The sequence below is a fragment of the Halichoerus grypus genome, chromosome 4, assembly GCF_964656455.1.
Source record: "Halichoerus grypus chromosome 4, mHalGry1.hap1.1, whole genome shotgun sequence".
Taxonomy (NCBI): domain Eukaryota; kingdom Metazoa; phylum Chordata; class Mammalia; order Carnivora; family Phocidae; genus Halichoerus; species Halichoerus grypus.
This window is the reverse complement of record NC_135715.1, coordinates 67,850,214-67,875,424: the sequence shown is the minus strand read 5'-3', so window position 1 is coordinate 67,875,424 and position 25,211 is coordinate 67,850,214. Positions and strand designations below refer to the sequence as shown.

The 25,211-nt window shown below is 42.1% G+C and overlaps 1 protein-coding gene across 7 annotated transcripts in view; it reads right to left on the bottom strand.

Moving 5' to 3' along the window:
* STARD13 (StAR related lipid transfer domain containing 13) overlaps window positions 1-25,211 on the bottom strand; it is a 508,432-nt gene that overhangs the window by 212,969 nt on the left and 270,252 nt on the right. Inside the window, exon 1 of one of the 7 annotated variants that reach the window (XM_036066644.2) lies at window positions 11,846-11,979. The exons of the other annotated variants lie outside the window; for them this stretch is intronic. Coding sequence (XP_035922537.2) covers window positions 11,846-11,969 — 124 coding nt within the window. The 5' untranslated portion in view covers window positions 11,970-11,979. Of the gene's footprint in view, window positions 1-11,845; window positions 11,980-25,211 lie in introns of those variants that run through there. 7 annotated transcript variants of the gene reach the window in all.

The following is a 25,211-nucleotide window of genomic DNA, read 5'->3' as shown; positions in this document are numbered from 1 at the left end:
CTTTTCCAAGCCTTAGTTTCCTCTTGCATAAGCTGGGGATAATGTTAGTACACTGGGCCCCCGTGTACAACCGTGTAGGCTGTGCCTTACACAGAGCAAGCAGCCAAGGGGGGCCACGCAGGCTGAAATTCAGCCCAGGGTACACTCCCTTGGCTGCATGCCGTTGGGGCTGCATTATCTCAGAGGAGGCACCTTTTTCTAATTCATGGGCCCGGAGAAGAAGCCCTTTTCTAAGGGCTAACTGCAAGCTGCTGTGTGTGCTAATAGGGAGGCTGGTAGTCCTTACCCTGCAGCCTGGGCATCGAATGAGAAAATGCATGAAGTCTTTAGCATAAAGCCTCGAACACAATGGGGGCCAGCGCAAGTTTGCTGTTACTATTATAATTATCATTAATTCATTCACTCAACAGACATTCATTGTGCACGTTCCTTGTCCCAGCTACTCTGTGAAGGCAACTGGACTATCCACAGTGAATAAGACACTATCTCTTCCTTGGAGGAGGCTGTGGCTTAGGTGCGAATACAGACACTTGCGTAAATCATTATATTCGAGTATTGATACAGGAGACTCTGTCCAGAGTGATAGTGTTTGAATTTCTGAATTCTGATGACTGTGCTAGGAAGGTTTAATTCACTCCTACAGATTTTTTTATCTGGAAAGTCAAGCTTGTTCGGTCTCTTTGGTAAAGCTGTTTATATCTCTCACACTTCTCATATGTTTAGAGTGAAACATACAGAAGGAGCTTCCCAAGGCACTTGACTCTCCTTGTGGAATAGCACCTGTGTCCACCTTAGAACAAGGACCGTGCGGTCAGCAGGTCTCCTTTCCTACAACATGGTCTTGAAACCACTGATGAGGGACAGTATCTGCCTACTTATTTACTACTCAGAACTACGCAAACACACTCTTCTTTGAAGTAGCTTAAGAGCAAATGAAAATGCACTCTTTTATAGTCAATTGCAGAAATACTTTGCATTAAATAATAAACTTAATTTCAAACAAAGAAAAATGTCCTTTTTAAAAAACATCATTAAACGGGAGTTCTATGTATAGCTTCCGACAGCAAAGAAGGATTTAACCTGTGCACTTTTATGAGACTAGACTCTAGTCAGCTTTAGTGTTTTTCACAGAGACAGATGGACATAATGACAAAACAATGTTAGTAGATACGGGCTGAAAATTCCTGGTGATAAATGATAGGTTCTATTACTACCTCTCCTAATTTCCTTTTCTGAGTAAGTAGCCCTAGATGAACCTACACAGGAAATAGCCTTAATGGTTTTAATAGCAGTGGCTTAATGAATTAATCTATTATGGGTATTGCAAATAAATTTTTAATTAAGAAAAAGCTTAATTAAGAAGTTTTCAAAACAAGCCTCGGATCTGAAGATCTAGATTACCAAGAGTTGCATAGTTTGTCCCAATTTCCTATTCCACACCTAGGCACTGCACTACCTTAAAAAAAACTAATTAAAATATTTCCTTCAATGTATGTAATAACTAAAATATAATCATTTTAACTGTGTAAACACCAGGGGTAATGTTATTGCTTTATTTCATAATGATGCTGTCAGAATCAATAAACAATAAAATAAAACAAACATACTTTCTCTCGGGAGATCACCTTCCCCAAGAGCATGGGGCACAGAGCACATGGATTATAGATTGCAGATGCTCAAAGGAAGCCTTCCAAGGTCCCTTCCAAATCTAACATCCTGTGATTCTATGCATCCCTTTTATCTTACTCAAATACCACCAAACCACCAATGAAGGTGAACCCACAAATCAAGGCATGATGCTACAGGAGCCCGGCTTTCCCAGAATGTAGGACCAGCTACATCATTTGCCAGGCACACTGCAAGATGAAAATGGGGGCCCTCCATTCAGCAATTGTTAATAATTTCAAAATTGCAACAGAAGAGCATTAAACCAAGGACGGAGGCCTTCTAAGCTGGGGCCCTGCCTGCGCGTGGTACAGGGGCTGTCGGGGTTCTACAGATGTTTGCAGGCCCAGGACTCCCAGCTGGCCGCCATCCTTCTTCCATCTCCAGTTCTGGCAGGGGTAGCTCCAATTACAGAAAGTACCAATTATAAGCTGTTGCTCTTGATGGAGGCTATGTAAGCAGACCCGCATGGAGAATGGCACTGGCAGGCATCCTGGGGTATGCTTCTGGGCTTCTGCCCTCTCCCCTCTCAGAACATCCTAGAAAATCTAACACAGAAAGGGAACTCAAAGACTTAGGGCATTAAGTTTCTTTTAGATGCATGGTCTAGTTTTACAGACTCATTGATCTTTAAAGCTAAATGGGTCCTTAGAGATTATCTAGTCTAACTTCTCTCATTTTAATTAGGTCTCCATCAAATTCCATTTAGGCCAAGGGCATGGGAATGAATTCGTGGTTGCATAGCTCTAAAGCCGATGGTAATTTTGATGAACAAACCTTAACTGATGATCTTTCAGAAAGACAAAGCGTTAATATAATGAATGATTCATGCTATAACACCAGTGGATTACACAAGATGCTGTCAACCATGCTCACAACATATGTAGTATATGATTTTTTTTTTTTTTATCTCATTCAGGACAAAGAGAGTGAGGCTAATGTCTTAGCACTTGGAAATCCCTGAACATGGGATCTAGAATGGGTTCATTAGATATGGGAAGAGGCTGATGAATCCAGGTATGAAGGGGTGAGTGGGTTAGGGTTGGAGCTAAAAGCATCTCCTTTACCAGGAAATACGTCTCTGTTACTCTTTTCTCTAGCTTACATTATTGTAAGAATACGGTATATAATATATATAACACACAACATATGTGTTAACTGTTTATGTTATTAGTCTGGTCAACAACAGGCTATTAGTAGGCAAGTTTTGGGGGCAGTCAAAAGTTATACCTGGAATTCTGACTGTGCAGGGGTCAGTGGAGGGGGTGTGTATCTATCTATATAAACTCTCATACAATGTTTATTAAGGAGTTGAAAATATTAACCCATTTAATCCTCATCACAACCCTATGAGCTAGAGAAAAAGAAAATGTTATTAAGAATATCATAATGAGCTAAGTACTATGCTTTTCCTCCTTTTTAAAGATGAGGAAACTAAGGAACATCGAGATTATTTATCTTTCCCAAAGACCCACTGCTTAAGTAGTGAAGGCAGGATTCAAACCCATGTAGTTTTGGGCTCCAGTAGCTGCTCTTAACCACTAGATCATGATGCCATGCCAATAACCTCCCATCATGCCCAAATACCATGAATCGTGCCCTCCACTACATTATGCGCCAAAAGTTAAAATGACACGCGATCTATGCTCCTAATGCTGTAGCCATAGCTGCGGCAAATCTGTGTATCAACATTATGTCTGAAGTGATGCTAATTTCACAGATGCTGATCACCTTCACACAGCTGTGATTTTATACACATGACATCTCAAATAACTTCAATCCCTTTTCTACCATTATGCTAAAGGGTTAAGACTGCTCTTTTTCATTTGTCATTATTGCTTTGATTTAGATTTCAGAACAAAAAAATCAAACACTTGGGGCGCCTGGGTGGCTCAGTCATTAAGCGTCTGCCTTCGGCTCAGGTCATGGTCCCAGGGTCCTGGGATCGAGCCCCGCATCGGGCTCCCTGCTCGGCGGGAAGCCTGCTTCTCCCTCTCCCACTCCCACTGCTTGTATTCCCTCTCTCACTGTGTCTCTCTCTGTCAAATAAATAAATAAAATCTTAAAAAAAAAAAAAAATCAAACACTTGGCACAAAGCCTCTCTTCTTTCTTTCCAGAAAGAATAAAACAGCCTGTATTGAAATATGTGAAAGTTTTGTTGTTGTTGTTGTTTTTACTTTAACAATTGCTCGTCTTTTCTTGGGACTAAAATAAAGATGTAATTTATTTCCAAGACCATGGGGACAACTCCTCATGGCTAGGAAAGGTGCAATCTATCATTGTTTTTGAAGAGTTCTGGGATGGGGGTGCTTGGATGGCTCAGTCCGTTAAGCGTCTGCCTTCAGCTCAGGTCATGATCCCAGAACCCTGGGATTGAGCCCTGCCTCGGGCTCCCTGCTCAGCAGGGAGTCTGCTTCTCCCTCTGCCGGCCACTCCCTCCTGCTTGTGCTCTCTCTCTCTCTCTCTGACAAATAAATAAAATCTTTGAAGAGTTCTGGGATGAATGCAACTCACTGTCAGGCAAAGAGGGGAAAGAGTGCCTTGCCTTCCTTATGTGTCATCGCAACAATGCCTATATCCCCATGTGGTGGTACATTAATGTAACTTATACTGTTAAGTATTTGTACTTTTAGGACATCATTCAATAGATAAATATCACATTTCAATAGAAAATGCTTTCAAAGATCCTTCAAGGAACCTGGAAATATTTCCATTTTATCTGATGGAAAGAGAATAAGAAGCATCTGATAAGACTTTCTGACTTAATGTCATTGCTAGTAAATGTATTAATTTTCATGGGATTCTAAAACAATTACCTCTTGTATTCATTTAATTTCCTATATAGAAAGGAGAAAGAAAAGTATTCACCAAACACAGTCTGCCATGATGGAATATAAGTAAAATACGCTCTATTACACAAAATGACAGAACCATAAGAATCTGAAAATTTCATTTTGGATGAAGACGTTACTAAGGAAATTGTCTGAGAATACAAAATGGCTTGACACAGCAGATTTGCAAATACAGTTTTGTGTAGTTATGGCACATTCTATACTGTCCTTTTGCAGTTTCTGGAAGCTTGCTCTATTTCTGGTTAAATAGATGAGTTAAGTGATTTGAGCAGCATAATAAAATTCATGTGCTTTGCCAGGATAAAACCACAGTACTAAATTAATATCCTGCACTACAGTCCCAACATGCTTTGACAAGGATGCTATTTCATGGCTCAATAAATACTTATTGACTAACTACAAACATGACAAAAATGTTTGTCCTTCAGCTCGACTGTTTTAGGACTAAACATCCAAGGATTCTGAAAAAAGCCCGGGAATGTTGTAACACTTTTCAAACCACTTTTGTTTTCATTTTGCAACATCACTAAACTTGCAAAAGAACAAAATAGAAATATACCGTTGGATAAACTCCCAGTAAACTACAAGGTCTTCTAGCAAATTTTTCTTTATAAGTTGTTTTGTTCAACACAAGATTTAAAAAACACAACGAAGGCGTATATATTAATTTCATTAGATATGTGCTTCATGTCTAAATGATCAAGTTGTTGAGTCACAAAAATTGTACCACATGGTCTTCTAGAAGGAATTCCAGTCAACTAGTGGGGCTTGTGTGTCTTATTCAGAGCAACCACCAGCAATTAATGAACATGATCATTTCCTTGCTCCAATTCTGGGAGGAAATGTGTTGCTTCTAAAGGTGAGCCAGTATGCTATGGATAGGTTAGGCCAAGTTTAAGTTACTCTCCTTACAAATGAAAAATTTAAGACATTATCTATTTTTCTCTGAGAAATTTCCCTTTGGTCAACTTTATTATGGACAAACCATAACTGATAAATGTCAGTAAATGGATGTGATCCTGGAAACTTCAATATACAGAACTTTTCTTACAAGTTAAGCATTGTTTGATTAGACTATTTCTGGAGATCATGACACTGGAGAAGCCATCTTTCCAATATAAAGTTTTACCTCATTATGGGGGTGGGCACAAGTTATAATAACCATAGAAGTATTCCTGCTAAACCACTTTTATTTAATTAATCATATTTTTATTTTTTGTGTATGAGGGCAAACTTGAGCAGTCTTTCCTTCAAATGTTATTTGAAATTTTCAATTTTTACTTTGCATTGACATATCTAAATTTTTAAAAAGGTATATTTTATTAGTGAGACATATTTTTATATTAATTTTTATTCATCAACAGTTCTGGAACCAAATAAACCTGTCATAAAAGATTATTCAATACAGTATTACTATTCTTCTGCTATAAGAACGCTGAATTTAGAAACAGTATTGCTTTTTCTAATTCCCCAGAAATTTAGCACACGTATATATATAAAGAGTTCACATCCAAATAGTGTGCTTTATTTTTTTAAAGATTTTATTTATTTATTTGACGGAGAGGCAGAGAGAGAGAGAGAGAGAGAGAGAGAGCACAAGCAGGGGGAGCGGCAGAGGGAGAGGAACAAGCAGGCTCCCTGCTGAGCAAGGAGTCAGATTCGGATTCGGGGCTCATCTCAGGACCCCGGGATCATGACCTGAGCAGAAGGCAGATGCTTAACCCACTGAGCTACCCAGGTGCCCCCCAATAGTGTGCTCTAAATAAAGGATCCCCTAGGATTCTGTCCTTGACCGCTCCTCTTATTTATATTTTTTTCCTACATAACCCCATCTAGACCTAAGGCTTTATTCTATAGTAGTTATATGCCAGTCACTTCTGGATTTATCTGGCTTTGACTTTTCTTCCAAACCTGTACTTGTGTATCCAACTCTTTGACTTTTACTTTTGGATGTCTAAGAGGCATTTTTGGTCTAGTCTGGCTCAAGGAGAACTTCTTACTCCTCTTCTCATCTGTCTTATGCCAAAAAAACCAAAACCAAAAAAATCTTCCTTTTGCAACTGCAACATGCAAATCTGGCCAGTGGTCCCCCTCTCAGCCTACAGCACTACAAACCCAGGAGTTCTTTTTTTTTTCTTTAAGATTTTATTTATTTAGAGAGAGAGAGAGTGAGCACGAGTGGGGGGAGGGGCAGACTCCCCGCTGAGTGTGGAACCTGATGCTTGGCTCCATGCAGGGCTCAATGTGGGATCATTCCCAGGACCCCAAGATCATGACCTGAGCTGAAGTCAGATGCTTCACCGACTGAGCCACCCAGGCGTCCCTGAACCCAGGAGTTCTTGATTCCTCCCTCACCTCCAGCACATCAGTCTCTCTCCTTTCAAGACATATACCAAATCTATCCCTTTCTCTCCAACACTATGACCCTCGTCCCTGTCACTGTTTATCTCACGTAGACCACTCTGGTGGCAATTTAACAGGGCCCTGCCATTCTTCTGCTTAAAATCCTTTGCTTCCTTATCATATGCAGAACCAAATCCAAATTTCTTGCCCTGGCAACAAGTCCCAAACCTTTTGTTCCCCTATAAAATAACAAGCTCATTCCAACTCCGCTTAAGCAAACCTCTCCCTAGGGGCCTAGAGTATGACCTTGTGCTAGACACAGACTTGGGCGAGTAGTTAATGTAAGTCAGTGGCTCCCAGCCCAGGCTACTCAGTGGAACCCTCTGTGGAGCTTGAAAAAATGCTGATCCCCAGGCCTTATCTAAACGGAATCAGAATCTCTAAGAGGCAGCCAGGGCACTGATATTTGTGAAAGGCTCCAGATGATTCTATGTGTAGCTAAGAACCCTGATATAAGTGATATGCTTTCCTTCTCTCTGATCTTAACTGTGTACTTAGATTTTTTTGTCACTGTTAATATAAATCACATCTAAATATATTCTCCTTTCAAGAGATGTTAAAAAAAAAAAAAAAGACTGACAGGGTAGGATGGCTTGTTCCTCACAGGCAAGTGATAATAAAAAGGAAGGACTCTGATATAAAACACATGAAAAATATCAGCTAGCATCATCCTGTACTTTTTGATATCAAGGAACACATTTAGATTTTAATAAGGAACTCTTTTATGGCCCATGTTCTATTCTTGATCCCACTCTGCATTAAAGTCCCAATCTCATGTTTACATCACATCACAGGATGCTACTGTTGACTCTGAGAATGAGTGAACCTGTTTTAACATGACTAGAACTCACTGAAATTTGGTGGAATTAGTGTTTCTAATCGAAACTCAAACTTTTCAGTGTTTAAGTTAGTTTATTCTTGGCAGCAATAGAACTTCCTGTGTCTAAGAGAAATGATTTAAAATGAGACTATAAAAGAGATCAAAAGACTTGGACATCAATTAGTTCACAAGCTACCTAAACACTGTTATGTGAGTATAAAGGAATCAAACATATGGATTACATTTCCATTAAAATAGAGTGGGGTTTTAAAATAAAGGAGCAGAAAGCTTTAGAAAACTCATTTGGATTTTCTCAGACCTTCACATTTGAAAAGTAGCTCAAGCTGCTTACAAACACTGAAAGCTGAAGGGTATGCTGCTATCTACAGAACTTAATGATGCTATAAAAGTTAAGGATTGTCATCAGTGGTGGCTGATTGGAGATCTGGGGAAGCCAAAAGAACCTGTCACTCACCCACCTTGAAGAAACCTACATTTAGGCTTTATGACAGCATCTCATTCTTGCAGCCCTTGGCTTCTTAGAGTGATCGTAGTGGGCAAGGCACACCACATCGGGGCCCGGGACAAGCTAGAGGTATGGCTGTTTCAAATCTCCATAAGCCCATACACTAACCAGCCCAACAGGATGACTAGGGGGCCAATAATTTTAGATGGAGGGCTATCTTTGTCACTCCAAGAGTTAAAAAAAAAAAAAGAGCAATTTTTCCAGTTAACTTTGTTATTCTTTTTTAAAATAACTGCAAGTGACAGCCTTGGAGAAAGGATTTGAGGTCCATGTGTCTCCATAAAGTGTTGTATCAGACAAAATGGGCACAGCTGGCCTTTGACTTCTGACAACCTGCATTAGAATCCTGCCTTGAACACTAACTTTGTCAGCTTGGGAATAAATAATAATCACCACCATTATTAGAATAATCAATATTGAGATAGCAGGTGAGAAAGACTCTTGCTGACCCCTATGGGGTTTAGGGTCTTGGAAAATTAAGAAGTATGCATTGGCAAAAATGCCACAATCTGACGAAAATCTAGCAGCTACTACAAAATTGGAGGCCCAAGAAAAGCTCCCAATATCAGTCCTTCTTTAGCTTACCCCTTTTTAAATTTTGTAATAAAATGGACATATTTGAACACCATTCACATCTTGTCCTTCTATTGGTTTCATTACCTGTGTTGTGACATGTGTTAAGAAGTGCTTTTTCTGATTATATATAATCCCTTCCTTCCTAAATGTGGCCCCACAGCACAGAAATCTACTGGCTTCAGTATCGTTACACAGTTCTATTTTTTGTCTTTCTGTCTCATTGACAAGACAGCCTTTCATGAAGAGAAGTAAGAGTGAGTTAGAATGAGGATTTCCTTCCTTCGGGTGTAAAGGAGTGAAAGGGAGACTCAAACACCTTCAGAATGCTCTAGACAATAAATGTGAGTTTGTTATAAGGCACTCTGAACACTGTCCTATTGACTAAAGGTAATAAGAAGAAAATTTTAGGGAAATTAAAGAAATCCCAGCACACAACTTTTATCTGATAGAAAAAAAAAAAACCCCTAAAAAAAAAAAAAGGCCACTATCATGTCTTGGCAGGGTGGATCCTCTCTGGGGATACATTCAATAGTTGGTTATTCCGATATTGTGAACAGAACCATATAAAGAACACTTTTACAAATGAAGAACACTTTCACCTAGAATTGATGCCAACATTAATAACTTAAGTATTTCAGTGTCTCATGGCCAAAGTTCCATATTTCAGCTACCTTAGCAAGAAAACCTAAGAAAATCAATTTGCATCTAAAAGCTCCTTCATGGAGTTGGCTTGGTTTTGTGGCAAGCATCCCAGCTTGCTTCGAGAAGCAGAAGCTGAAGTCTGCTTCACAGAGGATTGTTTGGTGCTAGTTGAATAACCCACTGGCATCCACTGTTAGCAGAGTGGTAAGCAGATTATGGGTAAGCAGATATTAATATTCTGATTAAACATTTTAAAACCTCATACCACTATTTAAAAAAAATAATTGCACTACTCTGGAGAACTTACCATTCTGAAGCCACTTCTAGCCTTAATATCCCTATACTCATGATCTTAAAATCTCTACCACTGGTTTATTTCCCAGAATCAAAACTTTTTCTCTCCACCACCTTAACTGAACTGCAATGCCTAAAGTTCGTGTGAATAGATGACTTTCTTGGACAGCCTTCATGGTTTTCAGTCTTTACGTTTCACTCTCTTCCTTCCCAGATCTCTTTTTGAAAAAGACAGGGCTGCAGTCATCTTTGGCCTCAGCTTCTATAAAAACCCAGCACAGCCTTGGCAGCCCTCCTGGAAAGACTTGTTTCCTGAAGATCCATTGATTTAACAAACTTAACAAACTTAACAAACTTAAATAACAGAAGCTATGAAAGAGACATTTGCAGTGAGCATTCTGAAGTTATGAAGCAACAAACATTTACTAGACCACAAAAATTTCTCTGACACCATCCATCATGTAGATTATACAATTTAGCACGGTAACAGGGAAAGTTACTAATGGTTATTAATTGAGGTCTGCAATGTACTTACACGTCTTTAAAAATCAACCGTCAAACCTACTAGTTACCACAGCTTATTTCTGGGTCCAGACCGAAAAGTCTGTTTCTTTCTTGGGTGCTTACTAAACGGGGCCACTCTGTTGGGACAGGAAACATGGGATGAACATTTTATGCTGACAACATTGAGTGTTGATATCATCGGTGATCCCTATATCTGATTTGACCAGTTAGAGTGATAAGGACCCAAGGATCAAGGATATGCAGACTCTGGGCACCTACTCCAGAATGCCCTCAGGCTGATGGAGAGAGGTGGCTGCAGGAGTGTAGGGGCAGAACATCCAGCAGACTAGTTTACAGTTCACTTTAAGGAAAAGGGGAGGAGCCCAGAGAAGGTTAAATCTCCCATCTCACCCTTGGCATCCCTTCCCTCTGTCCAGACTTCATACCTTCTTCTCTAGAACTCTCTTCCATCCTTGTGGTCACTGACCAACTCAGGAGATATTGCTGGAGAGACAGGAGGCAACAAGGTCCAGAGACTGGGCTGGTGGTCAGCCCAGGGACCCTTCCAACCACACTTCCCCCAACCCCGGAAACATCTTCTTAGCAGCCAGCCCTTGGGAAAAGTGATCCTAAACCCTCCACTGCTCTGCAACTGTGCGTAGGGCGGCTTTCCCTTATTGGGGCAGGTATGATGCGGTGACTAACTCGACCTACAGCTCTGAATGAGGGCTCTGAGAAGGCTCAGACCACTCACTGCATCCGTGGCCCTACAAGGAGATGGTTCCATGGAGCAAGCACAGAAGTAAGGTCACAGCGTGGGGAGGCTGGGGGAGGTGCTAAGGAGGAGGCTGGCGTTCTGACCCAAGCAAGGATTCTTAAGGACCCCCTAGCTCAGAATAATCACCTCTTCTCTTCCTCGAGTTCCTGGGCAATAGATTCCAAAAGAGAGGCCCCTCTTCTGAATCCCAAAGTCAGGAGAGCCCGATTCACAGCAGGGCAGAGATTGTGGGCAGCCACCTACTTGCACCAACAGCTGTCCACCTGTCTCCCCAAATCCTGCCCTTCTACCCCCCAAACATCTGGTCTCCCAGAACTTTGGATATTCTCCCTTGCTTTGTCCCCCCCGCCTCCACCCCCGACACGCAGTGGAGGTGCCCCGTGTGGAAAAGGCGACGTTGGAAGAGAGGTAGCCCTCGTGGAGGGCCCCTTGGGCTGGGCACTCATTCATTCCCTGGGTGGAAGGCGGCGGAGCAGGGGCCAGCCGGGCGGAGCGAACGCCCGAAGGCGGACGCGCCAGGTAAGCCCGGCGGCGGCTCTCGGCCCCGCGTGTAGCGCCCCGCTGGGCTGTCAGCGCGCGCGCCGGGTGGAACCCACACCCACCGGGCAGCGCGGGCAGCGCGGGCGCTCGGGCCGGGCCGGGAGGGGGTGAGCGCGGCCGGCTCGGCCCAACCCCTGACTCGGAAAAGCCTGTGCGGGGGAACCCAACGCCGCGGCGGGCCGGGCGGGCCACGCCGCCGGCGCCTCTTCCTGCCCCGCGGCCCCGGAGTCTCGCGGGCACCGACCTGCCAGCCGTCTCTCCCGGACGTTTTTCCACAGCAGATCCCAGGCTCTGGCCGTGGAATCCCGCAACTGCTCACTGATGGACCGCCTGAGCTGCGTCGGGAAGGGTTTCCGTTTGCTGGTCATTTTAGATCCGTCCTCATAACGACCAGCGGGCTCGCCACCGCCACTCCCGCGTGACCCGCAGCTCAGACTCCCGGAGACTCGAGACGCCTGGCGCGGGACGCCCGCTGGGGTCCCGGGACCCGCCGCGGGCGCGACATGGGTCCGCCGCCGTCCCGCGCTTGGGGGGGGGAGGGGGGGCTGCTGGGCGTGCGCCGGCCGGGATGCGCCGCCCGCCCGGGAGCCGTGCAAGGTTAACCTCTGCGCTCCGTCTACTCCTCTACTCCTTTCCCACTTTCCCTCCCTCCTTCCCCTCGGCTCGGCGCTCCGCCGCTCCCCTCCCTTCCCCTCCCTCCCCTGCTCTCCGGGACTGTCTAGCGCCCCACTCCTTCCCCCAGCGAGCGTTTCCTCCCTCCCTCCCTCCCTCGACTAAACCTGACAGCCTGGCCCCGATGGCCCCCACTCACGGAGTTTCCACCCCCTTTTCAGTTTCACTCGGAGATCAGGGGCTGTACCATATTCCTATTTCTTGATAGTTTCCATTTTTCAGTTTCAGAATCGCCACCATCACAACCACCGTAGTACAAATTTTAAACTATGCCACAGCTAGTGCCATTATAACTCATCATAGTTTTCCTGAATTCAAGTCACTTGAAATCATCTAATCAGTTTGGCTGACATTCTTCTGGAGTTGGATACTAGTCGTTCTTGGATTTTATGTTAATCCTTCCTGATTTCATCAATGAAATGATTACCTGGCCACAATCAACAATCAAATGATTTAAAGAGTCAAAGTATTACAGCCACTGCACTGGAGGAAAATGACTTGAAAATCTTAAGGTCAAACCGCGAGGAACCTACATTAATCAGATTTACATACCATGGAAAAGCATTAAAATCTGCATGCACTTTAAAAAAAGTAGGTATTATGAGGAAGTGAAATATGAAAATTGAAGAATTTTAAGGTATTTTTAGTCAATAACATGAGGCAGGCTTATAATCAGAAATTAACTGATCCCTGCAGGGAAGAGGGAGGAAAGGCGCTGGCTCTTCTAGAAATACCTGAGAAGGTGGTGTCCACGTCATTTTACTGGGCTCCAAAGCCTCACTCATAAGATGACAACAATGCTAGTTCAGGACTCAGGGTGTCCTGCTATTCTGTGTTTTGCTTCTAAAGTGCTTGGTGGACCTTAGAGAAAGTCATTTTGACAACATTTGATGTAATTCAATGATGTGATTAATGTCACACATTTCAAGTTTGGTGAGAGGAATTGAAATATTTCAAAATAGGGGCGCCTGGGTGACTCAGTTGGTTAAGCGACTGCCTTCAGCTCAGGTCATGATCCTGGAGTCCTGGGATCGAGTCCCGCATCTGACTCACTGCTCAGCGGGGAGTCTGCTTCTCCCTCTGATCCTCCCCCCTCTCATGCTCTCTCTCTCTGTCTCATTCTCTCTCTCAAATAAATAAATAAAATCTTAAAAAAAGAAAGAAAGAAATATTTCAAAATATTTCAAAAGAGAATTTCTGAATTATTCAAACAGTAAAATTTCTGAAATCTCATTTCTTTTTAAATGTCTTTGAACCAGACTGCCAGAAAACCAGGTTAGTCAGCTGTTTTTTTAAAAAAATTTCAGGTGCTCCACGTGAAGTTTGAAAATAAACTGTCAAATCCTTTATCTACAATACAAATTGCTACTGACTTAAGGAGTGGAAACTATCAGCTACCGGAAGTCCTCCTGCTACAATTTTATACTTTTAGTAAATATTCACTCCACCATTTTCTACTATTGGTAGAAAATGGGGGGAGAAATGACGGTAAAAACAGTCTTTAGTTATCTTATTTTGTTATCTTAAATAACGAAAAATGTACACTAATGAAACACACTTCAGAATGAGCTAAAAAGTAATGATTGAGCTCTTGTGCGCCATCCTGGTAAACCTTTGAAATTGTCAGTTATGAAGCAATAAGTCATGGATCAGAAATGGACTGGAAACTATGGCAGCCAGTTATAGACTAATCCAGATAGCTTTCTGGAGCCACGCCAAGTACCCTTTTGATTACATCCTCTGTTTTGAACAGCATGTAGTTGGTAACGAAATTCTCTGCAAGGAGAAAGATGTCTTATCTTTAAGTGACTGCATACAGTATAACAACAAAATGTTTCACAATTACATGCCCAGGGAAGCTGTGTGTTTTAACTTTTTAAAAGGACCTAATTGAATCAAACTAGGCAGTAGTTGTAACAATGTTTGCACTGGAATAGAACAATACAAGGAATAGTCCAGCTATTTCACTGATCATTTAGCTCCAAAGATCCTGTGGAACCCTACGACTTTTCTATTTTAATACACATTTTACATTCAGATGGCGTGGATTAGGGGTTTTCTTTCAATGACGAATTTGAAGAAAAATTCTTGCAGTGCAAATTTGTTTAGTTCTGGTTGTGGAAGAGTCCCTGAATTCAGGATGGTCCAAGAGAAGCCAGATGAAAGACTCAAGTGATCCTCCCGGAACAGGTGCCGCCCAAGCAGCTTCTGCCACACAGCTCAGCCCAGCTCCCCGCCGGGCCCGGCTGCCAGCCTGGCTGTAGGAAATCTCACAGCTGTGCATAGGCTGCTGCCACAAACGCAAGGCTTCCAAACTCACAGGAACCTCAGGGCTACTGGGAGTCTTGTATACAGGCCCTTAGCATCCACAAGCCCTATCTCAAAGCGGAACCTTCAGGAAAACTCCTTTAAAGACTACCGCTCCCCCCACCCCGCCCCGGGGTCTTCACCTTGAGCAGATGACAATAAGGTCTACTTCAGAGAAAAGAAATCCCCACACCTGCTATCTAAGAGAGGCACCTCTTCCTACTAAGACCTAGTCCTCCACCTGTGCTCTGTTTACTGTCCTTCCTTGTCCCTATGAGGACTTTGCTACATCAGTTATTGCCTCTCTATCCCTTACCCTCAACCTTCCTCTAAAAAGGCTCACCCTTCTTTAAACCAAACCAAAACCCCCATAGCAAGGTGCGCTGCCTCTATCCCGTATCTCTTGGAAAAAGAAATCTTCCTTTATCAACCCTGCCATCTGGCCTCCCTCACTACTTCACTGAAACCTGTCTTGCCAAGGTCACCACTAATTGTCTGGTTGCTAAATCTAATGGATGTTTTGCGTTGTTGTTGTCCTTTCTAGGTCATGTGGACAATGGGACACTGCTGACCATCCGTTTCCTCGTGATGCTGGCTTGTCTCATGGCTGTCAGGCCACATGGCTGAGGTGTTTGTCCTCAGAGCTTCTCTCCCACCCCCTCAATGTTGGCATTCCCCAGGTTTCAGTTTTCAGCCCCCCTCCCCCCTTTTCCTCATGCTTTCCTGTCCTTGGGTGATTGTATTCCTTCCGATAGTTTCATCCTTTACCTCTCAAGGCCCAACTTGGTACACACAAAAGTACTTGTGTTTAAGAGTGTGGCTGGACGCAGAGGATCATAGGGGAAGGGAGGGAACACTGAAGGGGAAGAAATCAGAGAGGGAGACCAACCATGAGAGACTCTAGGAAACAAACTGAGGGTTGTGGAAAAGGAGGTGGGTGGGGGGATGGGGTAACTGGGTGATGGGCATTAAGAGGAGTGATGAACACTGTGTGCTATATATAACTGGTGAATTACTGAACTCTACGTCTGAAACTAATGATGTACTATATGTTGGTTAATTGAATTTAAACCATTTTTTTAAAGATTTTTATTTATTTGTCAGAGAGAGCGAGAGCACAAGCAGGGGGAGCGGCAGGCAGAGGGAGAAGCAGGCTTCCCGCCGAGCAGGGAGCCCCATGCGGGGCTCGATTCCAGGACCCCGGGATCATGACCTGCGCCTAAGGCAGACGCTTAACCGACTGAGCCACCCAGGCGCCCCTTGGCTAATTGGATTTATATTTAAAAAAAAGAAAAGAGTGTGGCTGGAGGCAGAGTTGTGTTTGACTCTGGCAAGTTTCTGCCCTTCAACACCACCTACCTATGAGATTATACTGTGGATTTGATGAAATAATCCATTTGGCACAAAGAAAGGATTCAGTCAGTGAATGCTACTTCACTGCTGTCCTATCCCTAATCTTTCCTGAGCCCCTCCAAGGGGCCTTTCCTGACACCCAATCTAAATAACTGCATTACTTCCTCTCGTGGTATCCACGAGTGCTATAATTTTCTTTATAGCATGTATCACTTTGGACATTTTCTTGTTTGTTTGTGGTCTGTCTCCCAGGCAAACCTGGGGCATTATGAGAGCAGAGGCCTTGTCTGCCTGACTCACTAGAGCGTATTCGGCACCTAAGCAGTCCTTGACAGAAGTGTTCAATAAAAACTTGTAGAATAAATGATTATACTCCAGCACCGTGTATCATTTACCTTACTAATGGATACCTCTAGAATTTTCTCTGCGAACCTGCTCTTCCATCTCTGTTTCCTGTGTTAGCGGGTGATGCCAGCACCCATCACATGTCCAAGAGAGATACCTAAAAGACATTCTAAATTCCTCCAGAATTCCTAACATCGTTTCCATTTTTCTCTGCTTCTCCATCTCCAGAGTACCGGGTTTAGTCAAGTTTTCTTCTTTCCTCCCCTGAATTTCTTCTTATTAGATTCACTTTGGAGAGCTATTGCCCTCACTCAGCTCTGTCTTCATACATTCATTCCCTCTACTGAATGACCTTCCCCCTTTTTTTTTTTTCCACTTATCCTTCAGGAATCAAGTCGATGTCAGCTCCTTCTGAAGCTCTTCCACAAATCCCAGTGCCTGGGGTGTTCCTCCTCTCCTGTGTTCCTATGCGACACCCTGGGCCCAGCAATCACAGAGCATTGTGGTAACCTGTTATCTCTCGGCCTCCCCACCCCCTGCCCCAGTCCTGAGTTTCCCCAGCTGGGACTAGTACTTTTATTTCTGAATCCCGTGTGCCTTTTTTAGTGAACAGCCCATAGTGGGATCATTTTTTGACTGAATAAATATTCTATTGTAGTTTTAGATGACTGGTTATTACTAGGGTCTGCTCCTTAGTATAAATATAAATTTTAATTAAGTCTGTGGCTGTGCTGCTTCATTGTCACTAATTACCCCTCTCTTTTCTTATATCAAGTTTAGTAATAACTGGTAACATTTGAAAAATTTTCCCTTTTCAGTTTTTTCTTTGCATGTTTAAAAAAAACTAGAATAGGGGCACTTGGGTGGCTCAGTCGTTAAGCGTCTGCCTTCGGCTCAGGTCATGATCCCAGTGTCCTGGGATCGAGCCCCGCATTGGGCTCCCTGCTCAGCGGGAAGCCTGCTTCTCCCTCTCCCACTCCCCCCTGCTTGTGTTCCCTCTCTCGCTGTGTCTCTCTCTGTCAAATAAATAAATAAAATCTTTAAACAAAACAAAACAAAACAAAAAACTGACATAACTTTCATACCAAATTTTGAAAATTTTTTTCACTTAGGTACTAGATTGTGAAAATTTTTTTCACTTAGGTACTAGAATTTTCCCAGTCTATTAAGGTTTTTTAAATATAGTTTTTAGTGAATACGTACATTTCTGTTGGATAGACACATCATAACTTATTTTAAAACCTTCATAAATTTGGACATTTCATTCCAAATTTCTGAAATTACAAATAATCCTATGATTAACAACTTTGGCGAAAAAGGGGAAAAATATGGTATTTTTTCTTCACCTTCTCTTAATGCTATATAATTAAGACTCATCACCACTGCACCCCCAACCACAAGCAATATGCAGGATTTGCCACCCACCCTCCTATATATACTATATATAAGAATGCCAATGAATCTGCAAGTCTATTAGCTTCTTATCTCTCCTATTCCCCCTTCTACGTTCAACCTATCCTGTGCCATCACCCCTTATGCCTAAGAATGGAGAAGCATAAGGATGCCTGGGTGGCTCAGTCAGTTAAGCCTCTGCCTTCAGCCCATCTTGATCCCAGGGTCCTGGGATCGAGTCCCACATCGGGTTCCTTGCTTGGTAGGGAGCCTGCTTCTCCCTCTGCCTGTTGTGCTCTCTCTCTCTCTGACAAATAAATTAAAAAAAAAAAAAATGGAGAAGCATATTCTGTTCACATGCTGAGTATTTTGTTGTCAGAAGCCTTTGCTTAAAAAAAGAATTCAGTTTCTTCTAACTGTACCAGGCCAGCAAACCTTTGTCAGGAGCCCATGGTTATGATCCATTATTTCATGTTGTTTTTCAGCTTTATTGTAGGAAATTACCTTCCTTACAGTGACCCATTTCCCATCACTGCACAGCAGAAGGGTAAAGAGCTTACTGTGACTCTGCCCATGCATGCTCTTTCCCCAAGAGAAACATGATGTGGCAACCATTCCTTCAGTGCTCCCTTCAGGCTATATATCAGGGTCTTGTTATGGAGATTCTGAAATGCAATCTCATATTATTTATTTCCTCATAAAAAATGCTCCTGAAATTTCTGGAGAAGCTGGCTTTCATGCTGGATCCTTAGCTCATCGTCACCGATTTGTACCTGTCCCAGTGGGTGTGTCTTAGTGCCCCACTGCCAAGCTCTGAAGCTGCCAATCTTCTAATGCTAACAGTTGTGACTGCTTTTGGGTTTTGTTCTGTTAACTGAAATATTGATGGGCTCCATGCTTTCTTGGAAGAAAATTTAGTGTTCGCTGTGAGCTCTGCATTGCCGATCAAAATCTTTGGTTATGTTTAGTATTTTCCTCACGTGCACTGATAAATGCCTGGAATCTTCAGCCTTAATGTCATGTCATAATATTTTACTGACTTCACCCATATTGTAATTCTTTTCTGTATTTTTCATGTATGCTTTTGGGGACTATCATTACCACACGAGAGATCCTGGGTCAGTGTGTCACAAATCACTTATCGTATTTACAGGCTACTGGAATTGAAGAAATGTCTAGTGATTAGAATCATCTTGATGCCTGCTTGTGGACGCCCTGTGGCACCCTTCAGCCTATTTATTCAGCCATAAAGTTTGAACAAATGTAACTTCCTACCCAACCATGCTTTATTACATTGATATAGGCAAATCGGCTAGTTAAGATTCATCCATTTTGTGATGACTGCCTGTATACAGAGGCTAGTTTTAGACCTCAGCATGTTTTGGGGACACTCAAACATACATTGTGAAGCACTGTCTGGGTGCTACCGAGCTCTTCAAGGTCAATAAACGTATCATCTGAAGAGCTGGGAAAGGCAGCTCCCTGGCTCGCCTGGGCAGTAAAGTGGTGAGGTAGGTAAAGGAAGCAGACAACTGGGTTGATACCCTGCCTCCCACTAACTGGGTGTGTGATTTGGACAACTTACCATTCTTTTCTGTTCCTCAGCCTTGGCATCTATAAATTGGGAATAACAATAGTGCTTCCCTCAGAGGGTTTTTGGCAAGAATCCAAAGCAATAATACATGGAAAATACTTAGAATGGTTCCTGGCATATAACGACATTCATTAAATGTTAGCTATCATTATTAACATTATTTGGCCTACATCAATTCTGCAATTCTCATGAGATTCCAGTCCAGCTAAATTCTGCATAGCATAATACCAAATAACAAGAAGACACTAAAGAGTGGCAGAGAATAGCGATGAACTGGGGAGGAATAAGAATGGAATCCAAATCTCAGCTTGGAGAATTATAAGCTGCAGGCAGGTAGAAGCTACTTAGCCTCCCCAAACATCAGTTTCCTTACTTGTCAAATGCAGACAAGAACATTTGTTCTACTTACCCTGATCAGAGTTAAACTATATGTGAGAGAGGCTTATCAATTCAAAATGCTATCCAAATGGAAGCTGTTGTAGATAATAGGAAAGATTGGGGACAATCTACATTTGGAGATAGTACATTGCCTACTTGCAATTAAAAAATTTATTCATTCAACAAGTGTCTTTATCTGGAGCGACACAGGTTTCCTCTGGTGGTGGCCCTGTGTTCCAACTGCTGACATGATTTAAGGGCAGCTAAGTGTGTGGTGTGGGCAGTCAGAGGGGCTGGGACCCTCATCCCCTTCCCTGGGCTGACCTCCCACTGCCATTCTATTTATTCCACAGATACATATGGAGCAAACCTCGGGCATCTTGAAAGACAAGCACATTCTAGAGGCAAATCTTTTGGCAAGATCTCAGCAGTAGCTCCCAACTTGTTACTTAATCTGAGTAGATATGGTATTTTCTTTAGGAATTTTTTTCACTCACAAGCCTTTGCCCTAGTTAAGCACTAAGATTACTTAATATAACAAACCTAAGAAGTAGGCATTCACCAAAAAAAAAAAAAAAAAGACAAAAACAAAACAAAAGAAAAACCAAGAGGCAAAGAAACAGGCTCAGAAAAGTCATATGACTAGATTGTCAACTAAAAAATTGCAGAACCAAGACTCAAGGCTGATCTCCTTGGCTAACTCCAGCTCTCACTTGACTCCCCCACAGCTCCCTTGCCCCTCTCCAGAGCCCTTGTCCTTCTAAGCTGATAGTGTTTTTCCTCCCTTGTTTGTAGAACTTTAGCGGTTGTGAGACAATACATTATAATCATTAAAGAAATGTCATCTCTGTCAGTCATGAGATTAAGCCTGTTTCATTATTTAAAGTAATCTAGAGTTGACTTGTAGTCAAATCTTTCATTAAAGCCGCTGGAAAAGTTCTGGTTATCTAATAAAATTTCTGGGTTTGAACCCATTTTCATGAAATGAGGACCTCAAAATAACTTTGGGTCTCCCAGTCCCTGATTTTTTCAGATGTAATGAGGGGCTATGAGGACAAAGGCTAAATTCTGTCAACACCTGGTGACACTCTCTTGTTGTCACTAAAAACACTATAAGGAGTGTAGACAATATTATAAAGTATATTTCAACTTCTGATATTTTAAAAAGTGTAAAGTTCAAGACGTATCTCTTCAACAGAAATTGTTCAAGAGTAGCTGATTTTTACAAATGTTAAGTGTTTTCCTGTTAGTGCCTTATAATGATGGGGAGTTATGTTTAAGAGTTTCTGGGGCAATAGAAATTACTTTTATCATGTAATATGTATTTTTCTCCTGTCTTCTCTTAGTTGAGCATTTTTTCCTTTGATATGGGATAATGCTGTATTTTCTTTATCACTTCAGTTGTGCCCCATTGGCCACTCATTACTAATAATATGTTTTTGGTATTATTTATTTCTTAGTAAAATATTTTGCAGGCATCATTGAAAATAAAAACTCCTGATATTAATTAGGAAAAATTACAAATCAAATCCATCGTTGAGTCCTGGGAGATCTTTCTGGATTTCATGGATATTATTGATATCGTGTGTGACCAGGGCCTCTGTTTCATATATCTTTGCATTCCTTGTGCCTGGAACTGTGGTTGGCACATGGCATTCTCAAAGAAAATAAATAAAATGGATGACTGAACTTGATTTTCTTAACTTGTAGGTCTCCGCATAACTCTCGCTTCTTTCGAGGCCCTTCCTGACCACCTCAGTGTGCCCCTCTTATGTGATCAAGCCTCACTAACTCTGACCATAGCGCATGCCCACGTGACATTTTGTGTCTGTTTATTTTGGCTATTGCCCAGCTTCCCTTTCACTAGATTGTAAATTCCAGAAGGGCAGGGAATCATCTTTCTTCCTGGACTCTCATGCCCAGCACTAGGGCAGTGTCTGGTACAAAGTGGACACTTAATGGATACATGTGACAAATGAATAAACAATACATCATTTGCTAAGAAAGCTCATGTGACCACAAGATCTTGTCCCGCATCTTCTAGAGAGTTTAGTTCCTTCGAATGACAACTGCTGGGGTCTTTGTCTCCAGTATCCCTTAACCCACCCACCCCCGTGGACACGCCCTGGGCTAAGTCACCGCCCGCAGTGCTGCGCTTCTAAAATCTCAACCTTCATCTCAGCTTCTATGATGATCTTGGGTCTTTCCAGCATTCCTCATCTTGTCTCATGATCTTTCGCTTTTGCTTTTCCTTTACTTAATCAGTCCCTCTCTCTGGCCTCACACCCTTCCAAGCCTTGGCTCAAAGTCCACAAGACAGCCTCTCAACCATTTTCTCATTACACACACACACACACACACACACACACACACACACACACACACAGAGCTGTTTCAGTTTCTAGCTCTCCCACGCTTGTCTGACAAAAGCCCTATATCCACTTTTACCTCCAGGCCACCACACACTGTGGATGAAATCGCAGAACCACACAGACAGGTGACACAATGCTGATGGACTGAGAGTTGCCCGCACGTTTGCGCCATGTCTCTGGTTGGCTCTCATTCCTGTTCTTCACTGTGGCTGTCTCAAAACTTCCCCATTCTCCTCAAAGCCATGTACACTCAAGATCATTTTGTTATTGTGGTAAATTACACACAATATTTATCATTTCAACTGTTCATTGTCTATGACGTGGTGACATTAATCACATTCACAGTGTTGTATAAACTTTACAACCCCTTGTATCTAACACTCTTTCTTTGCCCTCAACAAAAATCCTGTATTCATATAAAGAAACGCTCCCCTCCCTGCTGCCCACAGCCCCTGGTGACCTCTGTTGTACTTTCTGTCTCTTTGAACTTACCTATTCTAGGTCCCTCCCATCTGCCATGCACGCTTTCTTCCCTCTTGCTCTTGGCATCAACACTTGCCTGATGCTTCACAGAGAAAATAGAGAAACTGGCAGTTCCCTGAATGCACCGCACCCTCTTTTGCCTTAATACCTTTGTACTTATTCCTCCTGCCTGGAACATATTGGCTCTTCCTCTCGATAGAGCTCCCTGAACTCCAGAGAGTAACTATTCCATGCCCCCATTGGATCGTGTCCCCCTTGAGGATAGGAAGTAAGGTTTTAATTTCTCCATCTCCAGTCTGGACTATGGTGCCCAATACATGGGAAGTACTCACTATATATTTATTGAATGAATACAAATCGGAAATTGGGCCTGAAGAGGGGGTGTGTCCATGTGCTTGTTACCCACTTAAACATTAAAATATTTAGCATCAAGCCATTAGACAGAAATGAGTAGATATGCATACAAACATATGTCCTGAGTCACAATTGAAAAAATCGTCAAGAATGACAGGAAATTATAGCAATAAATTATGGGTTAAAATTATTAACTATTTTCAAATATTTTAATCAAGCAGATTAATTTAAAATATTACTTAGGTTTTTTTTTTCCCTCCAAATTTTGCATTTTTATACTTGAGAATGTTAATCTTGTCATAAATTAACTCCCTCCCTTCACCCAAACCAGGGTTGGAATCTAAGGTTTTCTGTATTAAAATACGTATAAATGTAGATAGTTAAGAAAGTTACCACTATCTTAAATATATAATAGAAATGAAGTGGGTTAGGTTTAATATGTAAGAGTATACTGTTAATTTAACACATAAACTTTTTGGGACTCTCTGACTAGGAATCCAGTATTGTAAAACAAAAAATCAATAATGTCTCATCTAGGGGAAAATATGACTTTCTTGTGGGTAAAGTACGAGTGGTTTAAAAGGAGAATAGAATAACAGTTAAGAAAAAGAAAGAGGACAAAAAAAACTGTAGGATGTGGATAAGAGCAGGAAGGTAGCAGCTAAATAAAACCAGAAGGAACAGAGAAGGGTTCCATTACGACATACCAAAGTAGTGTGCCAAGAACAGAACGTCCTAGAATTTAACTTGGAGGCAAAAACTCCAGGGTAAGAGGCAGTTGGTCACCTTTCATGATAGCAGGAGGTAATCACAAAAACAACTGATTTAGGCTCATCTGAGCCTCAAGTAGGAAATGACCCTGGTCCCCTTGGAGAGAAGGAAAGGGGACTGAAGGGAATGGAGGGCCTGGGGCGCTGGGCCAAACAAAAAGTCCATACCCTCAAAGAATTCAAATTGAGAAATCTAGAGAGAGACTAACAGGAATTGGGAAAGGTATTATTCAGCACCTTTAATTTGGGCAAAGGGCACGAAGCAGTATCAAACTGTACTTCTGATGCACATCTGCAACGCAGAGCTGGTGTCCTGCATTTCATTTCCCTGTTACAGGTTAAACTGCATTAGAAGGGCTCGGTATCCCACATGAGAGCTGTCAAGGCTGGAGGAGAGAGCCCTGACAGGGAAGTGAAAGCAAGCTGGCAAGGGTAGAGATTCTTCTCACTGGACCCTTCGGTGGTGGAAACCAAAAGTGATCACAAGATTTTCTAGCAGATGAAATGCCACGTATTTCATCAAATGCGCTTTGTAGGTGAATCATGGGCAAAACCAAATACAAAATGCAATCCGTCAGCTTTCAGTACCTTAAAGAATCAATTAAGCTGTCTGGAACCCTCACGTATGAACTATAAATTCCCTGCAGGTCAGGTGTCCGACCAGGAAAGCATGTTGCTCTGTCTACTGTCCACTCAGTATACTTTTCTTGATATAACTACAAACCATAATCGTTTTCACTTGAGACATTAATTATCCCTGCTCACAAATTCTTTCCATTATTTTCCTAATTTCTCTTTAATGGTTTTATTTTATTTTTCCACTTTCATGTTTTTAAATAACACTTTCATTGAGATATTCTTGGTGTGACACAATATTCACCCATTGGTTCTTTTATTTTAAGCAAGTGTTTTCTTAATACTATTGGTTGGAGACTCCTGGCAGAGGGTAAATGTCTTTTTCTTCCTATGAACAGTATCATAAGTACAGAATAGCTTAAACTTGGCTCTGTAAGCGAATTATATGTACGTATATATCACATGGCTACAACTGTTAAAAATTCTTGCAAATGATGTTTCCTAAGATTATACGGTTTGCTTAAAAAAGGCAGGATAGAGGAGAGAACTCTGTCATAGGGATTTAATAAATACTTCTGAGGCTGATAAATACGTTTGTTCTTAGATTTAACAGGATTTCCCTGTAACTAATCTGGACACAATTAATCCTGAGAGCAGGGCTATTTCCAAAGCATTAATTCATTCTTCCAAACCAAGATTTCTTAGAAAGAATTATTTTAATCTGTGTTCCTAACATTAGCTCTCTCATTATTTCTAGTAAGGTCATAAAACCTAAGCAGGCACCTGCTTCTGATTTTTGATTTCTATTTTCTCCTTTAAGTGTCCCAAGCACCTGCCTAACCCACTCACCAAGCTTTGCTTCCTTCACCACCATTCACTCCTGCCATCTGAGGCTGTGAGGTTTCTCCTGCATTCACCCAGCTTCTGAAACACCTGCAGTTCACAACAAGGATAGTATTGTCTGGCTGTTTTACTTAGCAGTGGGTTGATTTACCTGTCAAGATAAAGTTCACT